General features: G+C 41.8%; 1 protein-coding gene across 2 annotated transcripts; it reads left to right on the forward strand.

Moving 5' to 3' along the window:
* The first annotated feature begins 3,788 nt into the window (after positions 1–3,788).
* On the forward strand, positions 3,789–15,188 carry PSPH (phosphoserine phosphatase). Of its 2 annotated transcripts, XM_010289121.1 has the most exons (6): positions 3,789–3,998; positions 10,051–10,209; positions 10,912–11,046; positions 12,600–12,745; positions 13,522–13,670; positions 15,001–15,188. In XM_010289121.1, exons 2-6 carry the CDS (start codon positions 10,070–10,072, stop codon positions 15,109–15,111), a joined length of 681 nt encoding a protein of 226 aa, XP_010287423.1. In that variant the 5' UTR covers positions 3,789–3,998; positions 10,051–10,069; the 3' UTR covers positions 15,112–15,188. The 2 variants fall into 2 exon arrangements, with proteins under 2 accessions (XP_010287423.1, XP_010287422.1); XM_010289120.1 differs by lacking the exon at positions 3,789–3,998 and having other exon boundaries at positions 9,884–10,209.
* Positions 15,189–16,545: the final 1,357 nt, after the last annotated feature.

Here is a 16,545-nt window from a genome sequence, read left to right on the forward strand (position 1 = left end):
CCCCCCCCGGCAGGTTCGCAGAACCGTGAGAATAAATAATTAAACCCAGTGATTTAACATTAGAGCGATCGAATTAATAGTTAAGCGGACCGGATTAATAATCAAAATGGTTTTTGGTAACAAATCAGAGTTGAGGTTAGTCAAAACTCTTAATGCAGAAGCCGCTGCATGGGCCACTGGGGCCTGCACAGCCGCTGCAGCGCAGCCCCGCATGCCCAGGCCGCTCCTGTGCCTGAACCCTTCGCCAGGCTTTATAAGCCTTTATAAACACGGGGGACGATCTTTCCCAAGGCCAGGCAGAGCTTTCCCGTGAGGCCTGTGGAAAAAAAACAGAAATATTGCTGGAGTCAAGGCAACTTTGATGGGTGCTGGAAGCCTGTCGGAGCCCAGTCCCTGAGGCTGTGCAATGTTTGTGTCTTACTGGCTTTGGGCTCCCGAACGGAGGAATATTGACAATTTCCCTTGAGAGGAGCTTGAGAAGAGAGCTCCTGCAAGAGCTCCGTACATACACCGCGGGCACGGATTGCATCGAATTTGGCTCCCACGTTGCCCCATCCAGGCTTATACCCCCAAACACCCATTTGCTACTTCTGAGCAACTAGCAGTAACAGGCATGACACAACCCTCTTGTTACTTCAAGTGTTTCATAAGGAAGGTGCCCGCCCCCAGAATAATCATGGCCTGTGGCTGCAGAGGTGTGCCAGGGAGATCCAGGCCAAGCAGTTTTCGGTGTTCTGCAGTTCATCTGCTCCGCAGGGTGCTAACCCCCAGCAAACAGGCACAACAGGCCCCCAAAGGCAGGATTTTCTCAGTTATTTGGTGCAGAGAAGAAAGATGGCCTTCCCCAGCGCTCATCCACTAGACATGAGGAAGACGCAGGGTAAATCTCCCCCACTCCATCCCGCTTTTTGCAGGAGGGAGCTCTGGATGCAGACCCGGACGTAGCCCTGGACGCTGGACTTCAGCAACCCACCGTAGCGGCGCTGAGCAGCAATGCAGTGAGCTGGACATGTTCTTATGCCACTTCCCGTAGTAAAGTCTAAGCCTGCTGTTGGGTACAATTTTGTTGACCAGGCGTTTTGTAGGAGCTTGACGTTTCAAGTGTCAGGGTAGACTCACCAGCCTCGCTGGTTTTGGCTGTGGGCTATGGCACCTGCTGGGAATCTGCTGCTTTGGGTGAGGATCTCAGGTTTCCGGGCAAAATGCCATGCTGTGCAGGAGGACTGCCGTGCATGGCCTGTCAGTCTGACTTGGCAGCTCTGGAGGGGACAGCTGCTAATATGCTTGGGTTTCTGGTTTTTAAATGTTTTAGATGAAGTTGGTGTTTGAGCATAATACACCACAGTGTGGAGCTCCTTTGTTTAGCTGAGCAGTGCTTATGTCCTGTGAAATATTTTAATGCTGACTCTTTAGCAGAGTGGCTGGGCTTTCTGTTCTGTTACTGTAATCATTAGAAATAAACATTAAACATTGCAAAATGCAGGAAATTACACTTAGCATTTCATAATTGGCTCTGGAACTCTCCTGTTAATGTTTGATCTTTGCTTTTTTTGCGATGCTACTGGCCTGCTGAAACCATAACAAAACAACGCCAACCCAGTCCTGACAGGCTGTCGTGCTAATATTTGAGGTGCCCGGACGCAATGCTTGGTTAAAACACCTGAATCCCCACCTCTGCCCTGCATTCTGTAGCCAACAGGTCACACACAAATATTTTGCTATTGCTTCTCCGGTTTGTAATTTTTTTGCCTTGAACCTCTCTTAGGACTGTTCTCAGCAGAGGGCAGCCTTGTCAAACCCATGCGCATACCAGCGTGCACGTTGTGTTTTGTTTTCGTTGCTGCTGTTCTGTGACCTTCGAGGGTGATGTTCCATGGAAAGGCAGGAATTATCTGTCCTAAACACCCGTGACATGTGGGGCTGGCTGCTGACGGTGATGTGGCCATTCCCCAAGTAGGTTCAGGTTTTTGAGGGGTATTATTACTGTAGGAAAATAATGCAGTTGTTCTAGGAAGATTTAGTTTGAATTTTAGATTTTTTTTTTTTTGAAAAGGAAAGCCATTTCCAAAGATATCCTAGTCCTTCATGTAGGTGGCCTCCACTTTTTCTACAAATGGAAAGGTCTCGTACGCACAAGAGTTAGGTGCTGTGGCTGTATCGATAGTCACACATCCACATGAGCCATGCTTTTCACCCCTCAACATCCTCTTAAAGCTTCCAGGCAGAACTCTCACTGTTTCTTTGCTAGATCACATGTCTGAGCATAGTTATTTTATGGTATAGTAACATTTCTCATTAGGATTTTCACATTAAATCCCCATTTTGCAGCATTTTTTCAGACATCAGGACAAGTTTTTTCTCATTTTTCAGTCTTAGCTGTAGTTGTTGAACTGTTCTGCGTATTTGTTTTTAATGCATAGTAAAAATAGAGGGCAGGTGCTTATTAGGCCTAAATTGTCCTTTGAAATCAATGGATTTACAACAAATTATACCCAATCAGAATAAAAATATTTAACTGAATTAAAACCAACATGTCCATTAAACTAAGCCAAATAAAGGCAATATCCTTCATGAAATATTCAGCAGCAATTCTCTTAGTCAAATCATGCACTGCTTATCTTGGCAAAGAAACCTCTGAGATTCTCAGTAAAAGCAGTTTTCTTTCCTCTTTATCAGGATATGTTTTCATTTAACCTTATTCACAGAAATGATTTCTAAATCTGTTTTAAAAATGTACTGTCCTGCCACGGTAAAACTAACAAACGGGACCGGACAGAACAGTGAACGATGTCACCAGTTTTGCAGCAAAGGGGCTTGGTACCAGCTTTTCCTGACAGAAGTTACTAATAGATGTTCATGTTGACAAATGGTCATGTACTGAGAACTTCTGAAAAAACATAAAGGAAGACGCGGGGCGAGAGGCACACAAGGCTGTTGATTTTAATTAATGCATGTAATTTTGAGGGGTAATACTACCAGAATGGCAAAAGAGATCATGTGACTGGTGCATCCAGTGGTGCAGAACAGTCTTTCCAGACAGGCAGCAGTCATAAGACTCCTATCATAAGTGAATGAAAGAAGCTAAATCAGCTAAATCGGGCTTTCTTGACCTTGAACCAGACAGCTTCATAGTTCTGGGTTGGCAGCCTCCCGTTTCCTAACCAATGTCCACAGTCATGTCTGAGGGAAGCTCTTCTGTGGGATGCCAAAACACAAGCACAGACAGGTTTTGTAATTTTTCCGCTACTTTTGACAACACTGCATTTGGGGAAACAAAACAGAGCCTTCCCATAAGCAGAAGTTTTAATTTTGCCTTTGAAGCTTTTGATGAATTTTGATTTGATTTTTTGTGCGTGTTACATTGCACATTCCGATGCACCGACTAACAGCTTAAGCCAAAATGCAGTACTGCAATCTTAACTCACAAAACCTTTTGTCTCATCCACAGGGAAAGAAAACAGTGTCCTTGCCTTGCCTCTGATTTCATGCCAAGAGAAACTCCTGACTGCTGCTCGTCGGAGCCCCTCCTCGCCTCTCGTCCCTCGCCCTCCCGCGCTGGCGCTCTGTGTGGAGCGAGGTGAGTTTGCCAAGACCCGTCTTGTTCTCTGTGCCCGTGGCACAGGCTGGCTGACGGGCGAGCAAGCTCCCCATCATCTTGTGCGGGGTCTGCTCCCTGCCAAGCCGTGCCTACCCAAGCTGGGAGTGCCCCAAACTGGGCCCGAGCGGCTCCTCCCCTGACGTAGGCAAGGTTACACCTCTCTTCCCTACGCCTGTCAGCGAACAGCTGGACTTCTCTGGTTACATGTGTGCAACCATTTAAAAAAACATCCAGGCCGGCTTACTCAGCAGATTATAAGAGTGATTTACAAAATGCAGCTTTCTTCCAGATCAGCCCGTGCCGTTGTATTTATGTGACTGAAGGTTTCAGCTGATCCCTCCTTTTCTTGTGCAGCCAAGAGGTTTGCAGCAGCAGCAACAGCCACGGCCAGTACAATACTGTAAGTCACTGGGAACGTTTTTTTTCTCTCAGTTTGGAAGGGGTTGGTGTTCGGTGTATCAGATCCATAACACCAGTTTTCTAGCATAGAAAATGAAGAGTGTCTTCTGCTGGGGCTGTGACTGTGCGGTCCTGCAAGATGCAGCAGCAGTGTGGTGCCTGTTTTATAGCAGCAGCATGAATGAATGATGCAATCATGCAGGGGGGAAGCATCATCATTTTGCCAGGACAGGCAAGAGGGGATTGGAGAGTTGGGAGGTGTATGTCAACATCCCTCACATTCCCTCTACTCCTTTTCAATTACTTTTTAAAAGGTGCTTAAATAAATTCATTGTTAGGCACTGCTGTTAGTGTATAGCTGCAAATAATTAATCTCTTGACTTTCATACAGGTTTGTATTACTACCTTTAAAAACTGAACAGAAAACCAGGAAGCGTGAAGTAAGCTTAGTGACATTAGGGACTGAATCTTTCTATTCTCACACTGAAAACCACAGAAACTCACAATTATGGATGGATGGGTTGAACTTTTAAAGAGTAGTACTGCAGGGATATAAACAACAGTCACAATTGGCTTAAATATAACTAATCTGCTTAAATGTATCCCCTTTTCTCTAAAGCTTTCAAAACATATTATTAATACTGAGAATTAAAGGTCAGCATAGAAAAGCTGTATTACTATATTATTCCCATTTTACAGACATAGGACTAGAAACAATGAGGATTAAATGGTTTGTTTAAACAAATACTATGGAAACACTCCTGAGCAGGACCACTCCTGTAGCAGGAACAGGTCCTGAGAAAAGTTTCAAGAAGAATTTTCTCCAAATCCCTTACTCGAAGCAGCAGTTTCCCTTCAATGTAACAGAAACTATTTAATGTGGTTGCATTTCTGTTAATCTCCCAGCATGTTCAATGCAACGTTACTCTGCTGTGGGAATGTATCTCAGAGTGTATCTGTCTCAGCAAGGTGCTCACTCTCACCTTGTTCAATGGGAAAGTGAATCGGAATCACAAACACCAGAAACTGTTTGCAAACTAGGATATTCCCGAGTGATCTGTTTAAAAAGGTATTTTAGGTAATATTTCATTAAGATTCAGTTAATGTTCATTTTTTCACAGCAATAAATGTGAACATAATGCAAAGTAGCAGCGTGGCAGCACTACTGAAAGCTGAAATATGATAACAAGTCAAGTCTAGTCACAATGAGGATTTTGAGATCTCATCAAGATCTCATCAAAATATACCAGCCCCAGAACACCTGGAGTTCTGAGTACCATTTACTTGTTCCTTTTGCATTATATACAGCAGAGAGATACTGCAGATGCTTCAGTTTTTCACAGTGCAGCAAGTGCCCTTCTTTGAAGGGTCAGCAAACAGAAAAGATTTCAGTTATTTTCCTTTGACATGTGGTCTTACAAAATTCCTGTGCTTGCTTCTGTGACTCCACCCTCTCTGTTACGAAACAGAAGTATTTCTTGTGGAAATACCAGTTTTTTTTTTCCAAATGGTCTAATGAAGTACTTCATAGTCTGGAGGCAAGGAGATCTCATGGGAATTCCACTTTTTCTTTGTGATTTCCTTTTCCTCCATCTTTATCTCAAGTTTCACCTTGCCTCTCTCCCTCTGTCACTCTTTTGTTATGTCTTCTCTAGTCACTTCTTTGCCCATTTCTTCTCTTCCCCATTTTCTTCTTTTCAGCTTTTCCCCACAATATTTTATTATCAGACCTGTTGAAATGCTACTTAGATGCTTCTCTAGCATGCAAGTAATAAGATAGGAATAGATTACATATCTGAAATTCAATGGCAGAAAGATCAGAGATTTTCCACCCATGTTTTTTATATGGAGGCAGAACTCATTATTTGTGGGAATTTCTTTTTTCTTACCATCTCATTAAAACATTGATGCATTTAAGCAATCAGATGCCCTGTATTTCAGAATAATTAATCTCTGCCAACTGTAGAGGCCTATGCCACTCTGGAATAAAAAATTGCTGTTCCCTTACTACAGCTGTTAGAGATTTGTCTGTAGAAAGGTTTTATACAGCTTCAATTCTTTTTGTTCATGTTTCCAAGTGACACGTACCTGTGGACAAGCTACTGTGTCTGTCCTTCTTTCCTGTGTGCGCTTACCAGAGGTGAATTCTAGGCAGCTTCCTGGGCAACGACATGCCAGGATGGCCCACAAGAAAATTTGAAAACAAGGGAAGGAGCAGAACCCCTCCTGCTTGTATTTTCCTCCCTACTCCTGTTGCCCATTACTCAATCACTAATAGCCTTGCCTTAGGCTCTCATCTACATTTAAGGCTGGGAAAAAGTTTTTACAAGTTACTGAAATTGGATTGTTACCATTTGGAGTGGCATTTGCCAGCCTCTGGAGCTGATGGTGACCCCTGGAGCTCTGCCAAAAAGGGCAGAAGAACCTTATTTTGCTCCACGTGAACCTCCTTTAACTCCTAAAATTTGCTTTCCCCCCAGCAAGACTCCCTGCAATAGCTGAAGCTTCCTTCATCAGTTCTCCTCTTTGCTCCTGTATGAGCTTCCCTACTTTACAGTTCATGACAAGTTCTTCAATATGTGTGATGATACATTAGCCAAAATCAGGTCTGTGTTTTCGAGGACTCAGTGCCCAGCTATAGCAAAAAGTGGAAAGATTTTAGCAAGTCACAGGCCAAGGAAGATCAGGAACTACTGACATTTCTGCATTTCAAAATGCAACTCTTTCCTTCCAACTTGTCATTTTTAGGGACTATAAACCACAGCTTGAAACTCTTTTGAAAGAGTTATTGCATGGAACAAAGAGAGGACAGGGTTAATCCCAACCATGGCTCCACAACTGGTATCCGTAATTCTTCCTCTAACTTGTCTATTTGTCCATCAAAGTGCAAAGTCCACTACAGCGATAGTGTTGTCATTATAAGGAGCATCCAGAAGGGGAAGGAGTACGGGAAACGTGGATACCAGAGAGAAGGGAAAGTCTCTTCCTTCCTGCTCCCAATGGGTATTTCTAGCATTAACATTTTTCTCAGAGAGATTAAAATTTTGAAGACATGTATCCAGAAATATATTTCAGGTTCTCACTAAGAAATCACATCACGGTGTGGTGTCCCCACACTGTGACATTGCATCATAATGTGGTAATGTTGCAGTGCAGCCTCAGGTTAGCATGAGGCAATGTGATGGCTTTGCATAATAAGGAATCAGTGTCGGAACACCGTGACGCAAATGTCAAGCCACAATGATGCAACAAGTTTGTCCAATAAAGCAAATCTTTAAAATTGGCACCAAACCCATGGCTGAATTTTTGGTGGACTTTATAATTTCCAGTAGGCTGGAAAAAATTAATGCCCTGCCATTTAAAAAATGCTAGTGGATTTTTTTTTTTTAATGCCACTGCACAAACATACCTAGCAAATGGTTGCCAAGTCCTGCCCTAAAGTCAAAGCCCTCCCGCTCAGAAATCAAAATCTTCCACTGAAAATACAAACACAGCGCCGTGGAGCCAATGTCAAGTCAAGGCTAATGCAAAGTAAACTTGGAATTCACGTGTCACCTGTCCACTAACTGCCAAGTCTTAGCTCAGAACCAGTCTCTGTCAGAGGGAAGTTTTTATGTCTGTGGCCACTTAGGAGAAATGGGTTTCTTTTATGTGCCATGCTGGTGGCATGTGACTCTATTTCTTATATATACAGTGCAGTCTTTGTAGAAAAATATAAAAACCACACGTGCTGTCTGCAGAAAACAATTTTTTAGTGATGCTTCTAAGGCTAGACCAGAGTTTTACAACATGTCCATGCATGGAACTCTGATGCAGCAAGAGCAGAGACATGTCAAACCATGGTTCAGTCCTTGTTTCTTGCCCTTCCCAGAGGTTGAGTTTGTAAAAGCCCTTTTCTGGAATATCTGCTCTTTCCTGTGTACCCACTCACCTTTGCTTTCTGGCACACTGGAGCGGTTGAGCCCAGGCTCTGTCCTACCTTCCCACACCCAAACCAAATGCACAGGAGGGAAGTATGGGCTGGGTGATACCTGCTGTCCCATTCTCACTCATACCTGCGATGCAGATGAGCACTGAGGAAGCTACTGTGTCACCTTCTCGGCCTTGTGCAAAAGCCATGAACCCACTTTGGTTACTGTAGTAGTGTGTTCACACCAAAAAACTCAAGAATAGCTAGAATGACCCTCTCCAACAGTACTTTTTCATGACTGCCTTTGGATAGCTTTGCCTTTAATGTGACTTGCCCTCTCCATTTCTTGCTATTTCATATCTACCTGTTTGTTAAACAGAGATTAGCTCTTACAAATATGGCTCTTAGCTGCTCACAACAGGTTTCACCACTTAGGTTTTGTGCCTTCATTTATAGAGACTTTTGTCTTTCAGTGAAGGACTGGAGTATTCTCTATTATTTTATACACAGGAACAGATAAAAGATGTGTGTTGTATACATTTTTTGGTGATTATGGTAATTTTTCATAAAGTCTCTTGTATCTCAGTATTCACCATATGGTTACTAGTCAGAATAAAACCAAAGGTTCCTGTTCCTGCTTTGACCATTAACTATTTAGCTGTGATCCCTCAGTGAGCACACAGAAGTCACCTCAGGAAACAGCACTGGTGCTTACCATGTATGATCCCTGGATGACTCCTGTCTGGCAGTGAGCTACACCAGTACCGATCAGCTCCTGTACTTTTCCACAGCAAGGTACATAGTGATCATCTTCTCCATCTTCACTGGATGTCTTTTGTATCTGCGGGTGCAAAGTTTGTCCAAAAAGGGCAAAAAAAAAAAAAAAGTTTTGTGGGAACTTTTGTGTGCAAGACCTCTCAGCATCAAAATTCACATGCTACATGGGAGAAAAATAAATTACCTTAGTGAGAGGAAAATGAAAAATGAAGGTATACATGATGAGGGTATATAACATGTTGTTGATGGTATTTTTTCCCCTATCCCAGAAAAAGAGAGAACCTGCTATCCAGATCATTAAACAATTACACAAGACATATCCTGAGAGAAGTCTAGGAGATTAGAAGAGACAAACAAACAAAAGCTTTTACAAAAATCTGGGAAATGGTATAGAGAGAAAGCTGCATTTGTGTCTAGATGTACAGATTGGTAAATAGTGAAGTCCACGCTGAATTCCCTTATGAAAGGGTGAAGCCCAAGGCGAATAGGGTAGAGTAAGAAAATACCTGATTAACACCTTATACTTCTGATCTGTGGAAGTAGTGCTCAGCAGCACTTTTAAGTGGACAGATACAAAAGGGAAGAAAATAAACTTTTGTCAGGAATTGTAATGGAAAAAGTTGTGTCATGATGTTGCGATATCTTAAGGCGTTGAGTGAAGTTCCCAAAGCCCAAGACTTTATAAAAGACTAATTCCCAATGCTATTGGCCAAATCTTTTATGCGTTCATAGATGATGAGAATGTTTAGCTTATATTAATCAGAACATAGAAAAGGATCCAAAACTTCATGATTTAGGGACAGCCACTTGCTGATAGGTTTAACTTGCCGATAGTTAAACCTAACTATCTAGGTTTAAGATAGTTAAAGATAAGTTAAGAGAGTTGTCTACTGTGATCAAGTAAATCCTTAAGGGCTGGGTGTCTTTTACTATCTCCTGGAGCTAATCTGACACACTAGACTGGGTCTGATGAGAAATCAAGATCCATTTGAGTGGTGAGGGCAAGATGAGACAGAATTGCAAGTCCTACACAGCACTTGGCAGTCTGATGCTTCAGCAAATGCCAAGTATTACAACCTTGAACCCCATGTGAACATCAATGGGCCGAGCCTGCAGAGAGCAAATCAGCAACTGACCAAAGCTCCACGGCCCACCTGTAACGTAAATTGAACATCAGTAGGCAGCAACAGGAGAGAGCAAATCAGCAACCGAGCCAGACCTCCACCACCACTCACACTCTTTGATAAAAGCTGGCTACCAGGCTGTGCTCGTCCCTACTCACAAGAACCAGATCTGTTGTGCCAATGGCTCAAGACAGAGTGCAGTGCTGTCACTCAGAGAAAGACTTTATCTTGTCCCCTCACAGTAAGAAGGTTCCTAAAAGGATGGCGTCGCTCTTGGAGATGAAAGAAATCTTCCGCAATGCTGATGCAGTGTGCTTTGATGTGGACAGTACAGTCATCAGGGAAGAAGGCATTGATGAGCTTGCGAAGTTCTGTGGAGTCGGAGATGCAGTTGCAGAGATGTACGTATATTTGCTGTTTACTTCATAGGAATAGCAGCAAAAAATAATCGTGGATAAGGTTTATCTGTGACAATGAATTTACAATAGGGATTAGTTCAAATCTGTCATAGGAGATTATTACAGTTTAAAAAAGATTTTAGGACTAATAAGTGGTATTAATGCATGACGAAGTAACTTCTTTTGGAATTGTGAAGCCACTCAGTGAAACTATAATGACATAAATTCTCTAATGTAGATGTCTTTGATAGACTGAGATCAGCCTTCATTGTTAAACTTGGCTAAGCACTAGCAAACCTCACTATGAGATGGAGGAGAGGGGACAAGTCTCTTAACACTCCTCTGAGGCTAATGTTGTTTCCATTGAAGCTTGTAGAAAAAGTTCTGTTCCTTTCAGAGAACAGCACCTGGGCTGCAGCTTAGGAATACTAGTCCTAGTGCTCAGAGGCACGCAGAGAGGGAATGAAGCAGTTTTCCTTTGCTTCACTGGCTCACACAAGAGCTCTGATCTGTGGCGATCTTATACCAGTGGTCGCTACCAATCTTTGCAGTGTCCCAGTCTTCTCCTTTACAACACAGATAGGCTATAACCTAGAACCTATGGACTCTTACCTTGTTCCTTGTCATTTTTCAACTAACTGTTCTTGGGAGAAGCCTCCACTTGGTAAGGTGTCACTGATTTGTTCTCTTTGGATCACAATTTAGGACCCGCAGAGCTATGGGTGGCACTGTGACATTCAAAGCAGCTTTAACGGCACGACTAGGTCTCATACGTCCCTCCTATGAGCAAGTGCAAAAACTAATATCTGACAACCCACCGCAGCTAACACCAGGAATAAGGTAAGAATTTCAAATGATCTAACAAAAAAGTCTTCTGCACATGGCATAAATCAACAAAATTCTGTCACATTAGTGAGGCTGGAAGACCATAGAGCTGGTTTAGATGGCCTTCCTACTCCATTTCCATGTTGTTTGTGTACAAAGCTTGTATCAGGAGCATATAATGGCCTGAGTCCATGTCAAGTGGCTAAGCATCCATGTAAAAAGAAAACAGTCTTAGGTTTTTACTGGCATTTTGGCTGGCAAGCTCAAATTCTGGCTTGAGGATTAAATGGGCATGGAAAATAATCAGTTCATCACTTCTGGTTTTTGACAGGTGATGGAACTGGGAGGAGATTTAATACCCAGTATAAACTACTGGCTTTGTCTATTCTGCAATTATATTACCTCTCTCTTAGACTTCTGTGTATAGTCACACCCCTGGACACAGCTTAGGGGATCCATTGTTCAGAGCTACCCATTCTGTACTGAAGTCCCTAAAACAGTATTAAAAAAACATTAAGGGGAAATACATATAGATATGTGTATTCGTTCATCTTTGGTTTTAGAATAAACATTAACTATTTTAATGGAAAATAGGTAATTTTTTTTCCTATGCAAATTGTTTCAATCCAGCCATCGCTCCCAGTCTAAAATATTTGTAGCACATACAGTAGTTTTAGACGATACTGTGCTTGTATTTTCTCCTTGAAATGAAGCACATGCTCAGCTTTTTCTGTAGAAGCCATAGCTCAATATAACTACAAAGAGAACATTGCTTCCTTGTTTAGAATCACATGATTGTCCTTTTCATTCCTTCCTTTCCTCCTTTTCTGTGTAGCCTGCTTTAAGCCTCCACTTTGCTTTTTAGAATTTAGCATTTCTGCTGTTCCCACTACCACTTCTGCTTAGCATTGCTGCATGCTGATCTTCCTGCCTGTAGAGCCAAATCCTGTAAAACTTAACTGCCTTCAAGCCCTGTTGACATTAACTGGGTCTGAGGGCTTTCCTTTTCTGTAGCTGGTGCCCTTCTGTAGCTGGTGCCCTCTTCTAACCATGGTATCAACGTCTCGCACCTGGGGAACCAACTGTGAGTTAGAAAATGTTTGCACTTTGCACACTTTTCAGCCCACTTTTGTGTTTTGGTGCAGTGACTTTATCTTCCCCACATTCCCTATTTTTTTTCTGCATTATAAATTCGTTTTTACTTCAGAAAAAAATCTGAACTGGATCTGCTGTCATTTGTTCAAGGGAACTAATGTGAACTATATGCAAGTGTAAAGAAAACATTCCTAGGGCATGCTTGTTTCTGAGCAACTAAATAGGTTTGTCACTGGACGTGATGGTTTTGTTCAGCTCTTTTCAAGCAAGGTGTATGCACAAACTTGCAAGGGAAAGAAGGAAAAGCTTGGGGCAGCAGAGATGGATGGAGCTGGAAAGCAGTACACATCCTAACTAAGCTGGAATAACATAAAAGTATGGGCAACCTTGTTAAGGCAAGATGTGTTTTAGCTTTCTTGTTATCCCTAGATGCTGCCAGGCACTCACGCTTGGTGACTGCTCTTTCTCCTCAGGGAGCTGGTAAGCAGCCTTCATCAACGAGGGGTCCAGGTCTTCTTGGTCTCTGGGGGGTTTCAGAGCATCGTGGAGCACGTGGCCTTGCAGTTGAACATTCCAACAGCAAACGTCTTTGCCAACAGGCTGAAGTTTTACTTTAATGGTGAGATTCCCTTAAGGTGTCTTTTCTCTGCTAATTAATGCCACTTTTTCGGTTCAAACTGTCAGACATTGGGCTACAGATACTGTCCAGCCTACGTGACCTTGTAACCAATCCAGCCAGCTCCAAGTAGGAAAATTGCAAGACCTTACAAAAAACATGAGTTCGGGTCATTTTCCAGACATATGAAATAAAGCTGTAGTTACTTTTTAATTGCAAGCTGTGCCAAAGGTAAAACATGTTACAGTTGCTGACAGCAGAGTTTCATTTTCTCTTCCTCCTTCAAGTTAAAAGAGTTTATTACACTTACCTGCTTTTAGAGGCAAACTTCACTTTCAGTGACTTTGAGGTATGTATGGAGGCCGATGTATTTTAGCAGAGCTGCTCCGTGCTTTAAGCTAGTGTAATCAAGCAGAACTGTAGTTAGTGAGGTTGTTTCTTACCCAGTGTTTCATACACTGTCCATAATCATACTGGATGCTGCTTCTGAAATGTTTACACCGGAGTGACTGGGAATGGATTTTTAACACTACCCATACTGGGTTTCTACTTTCGTCTTAGCATTTTAGCTCTTTGAAAACATCCCCACTGAAGACTTGGGTAAAATCCTAGTTTTTGCGCTTACCTTCTAATTACTTTTTTGGGATGCTGATATCATGAGGCTTATAAGGACTGCACATAATTAGCTGTTTTCTGAAGTAAAGACCATAGGCATGTATCTTTCTTCATTTACAAGAAAATATGCTATGTGTCTAACTTGTCCTTCCACTGTCTTCTAGGAGAATACGCAGGATTTGATGAAACACAACCAACAGCTGAATCAGGGGGGAAAGGAAAGGTTATTACTCATCTGAAGGAACAGTTCCACTTTAAGAAAGTAGTTATGATTGGAGATGGAGCTACAGACATGGAAGCCTGTCCCCCTGCCGTAAGTATTAAAGAACTGGAATTCTAAATGTGTTTTGAGCAAATCCTTTGTTGGGGGGGAAGTGCGGTTTGAATTCCTTATAGGACTTCAGGGAAGATCTTTAGCACTTCCCGCAGCCTAAGAGAGATCTGTGTAGGTAGTTTTCCTCTAGAAAGCCTGCATCATGCAATGGTTGATTTCTCTCAGTTCAGACAACCTCAGTAAGGCTGTCACCCTCTAAGCCAGGATGCCAGCTGGGTCTAGCAGGACTGCGTAACAGTCTAGTGACCTGTCTCAAATCAAGCTGGTATCACCACGTCTGCCTTTCCCCTCTATGTCCCCACGGTAACTGCTTGTTTCTGTGCAGAGGCCTTACCCCACCAAGATCCTGGTTCTGAACACTGATCAATGGTGCTTAGCATGAAGGTTTGGCACAGATCTGGTGCACATTTACCTGATACTGGCCTAGCAAGAGGATTCCTCTCACTGTACAGTGACGATACCTTTGAAGATATCAGCCCTGACAGGGTGAAATAATTTAAAAATGAATAGAAACACAACTACTATAAATGGTCATTTCACATGGGAGAGATCTTAATTCCGTCTCCCCTTTAGCGCCTTTCTCTACACAGAAGTACCCCAATACCCCTTCTTCACCAATGCTGAGACACAGATATCCCAGTGCATGGAAATGCACAGGAACAAAACTCCGAGAGCTACTGCTGATGTGAGTTATGACAGCTGGTCCCTTGCTGTTAAATATGTGCATGACCAAAACAGCTTAGTATTTGCTTAATGCTTTCTACCTACAGGCAAAAACGCAGCAGTGGAAATTTTAAACACTGCACTTTCACTGCAGATGGTTTTCCAAGATGTAGAAATGATGATTGTTCCTGGTTAATGATTGAAGACATGGTTAATGTGTACTTTTGGTATCTATCAAATGAGGTAAACAGAGTTAAGATAAACAGTATAGGGGTAATTGTGAGATGCTGCATGCACGTTCGAATGTTAACTCATTCTTGAATAGTGAGGCCTTATGTTGCATCACTTTTACATAAGATTTTCAATGAAGTCACAGATCTGAACAATCTTGAAGTTATGAGGCACTGAGACACAACGTTCCTAGTGGAACAAAACTCTAATAACCAAAGGGGTGCAAAATTAAGTGTTAATGAAGTTCTGGTTAATAAATTTGAAAAATGAACATACAAAGTAAAATAGGGGAAGGGGCAGGGAGGAATACTGTAATTTTAAAAGACAATCTTAAAAACATACTTAATTGCTGAGAAGCTCCATTCCTTACATGGGACTGCAATAATATATGTGCCCATTCTTTCTGTTTTGCCAGGACTGCTTCATTGGATTTGGAGGAAATGTAATCAGAAAGCAAGTAAAGGAGAAAGCGAAATGGTACATTACTCACTTTGACGAACTGCTAAAGGAACTGGAAGAACGATAAATTATACAGTAAAATAATATATTTAACAACTATAAATCCATTATACAATGCAATTAAACATTTATTTGTTTGCAAAATTGTGTTCTGGATTTTTTAATGATTCTGGGTGTTGGGTACCTTCAATCTCTGGCCTGCAACTCATGTTGCAAATGGCACCATCCTACTCAAATATTTTGCAATGCAAATGATAAAATTTTTTTAAACATCTTTTCCAAGGTGGAAGAAGTCAGTTGATTTTTCACTCACAAGTGAAATTATGAGTAAGTTCAAAATACCTTAATGGTTTTGCCCCTGGTCAATATTGCACATCTATTATTTCAGAATCATTGAAGCTAATACCTCTACTTATTTTGGGTGGCAAAAGAAGAAGGGGGCCACAAACAATTGTCGAATCAATACTACTAATAAATAACAATATAGTCTAAAAGGTAAACAGTATGATAAGTACTTTCCATTCCAAAGAATCTCACAACTAGGTTAAACAGTAAACAGATAGGTAGGAAACATTACTAAGTATCTCTGAGTTCATTAGGATATGGCTACAGGAGCACCTGAGATGTCATCTGTTACTCAACATTACTGTTGCTCAACCAGTAGCCTGAAAGACACAGGATGCATGCAAATCTGAGATATATGCAATATTCACCAGTGTCCAAGAAGCATGTTTTAAGGCAAGTAATATAGTGGTTCCCATACTTCATTAAAATACTTGAAACTAAACTCCAAAATGGTGATTTTGTGAAATGGTCACACTGTTTAGCTGATTTATTTATTTAACAATCCACCTCATCAGCCTATAACTGGATGGAAGCTAATTCATGAACTTTTAAAAAAAATAGTCTACTGATTAAGAAAATACTGTGAATCTAGTTTCTTCCTCTGCCTCAGTGTGGACTAACCACCTTTAAACCTTTTGTGCTAGAAACAGTCTACCCTGTTGTAAGTAAGTACTTCTCTGAGCTTCAGCTAACAAACCCTAGTTTCTTATGGATTTGTCTTTTGTGGTTGCAGTGTCTGATCCAAGAGGGCCCTTATACAGAACACACTTGATAAATGCTGCCTTTTTGTCTGACAACTCTTCTGAGCTTGTCTTTTTAACCAGCTTTGCTGACACATCATGGTACTTTTATTTCCCTGACTTACAAGAATCTCACCTCTGATGATGTGAAAAACTTCACTAATGTTAAATATATGTCACATCTTCCCCTTTCCTTCCATCCACATAATACCACCACAGGAGAAAGAGGGCTAGATATGACATGATTTGTCCTGGAAAAAAAAATAAATCTGTGCAGGCTCTTATCTCCTGGGTGCTTACAAATAGTCCCAGTATTTTTCTGGAAACTGAAGATTAGGCTGAGGGGGCTAATTCTCTATCTATAGATAGGAAGAGAAACAAGTGCTGAGCCTACCTTCCAAAATCTCACACTCTTT

Source organism: Phaethon lepturus, unplaced genomic scaffold, assembly GCF_000687285.1.
Source record: "Phaethon lepturus isolate BGI_N335 unplaced genomic scaffold, ASM68728v1 scaffold23326, whole genome shotgun sequence".
Classification (NCBI taxonomy): Eukaryota; Metazoa; Chordata; class Aves; order Phaethontiformes; family Phaethontidae; genus Phaethon; species Phaethon lepturus.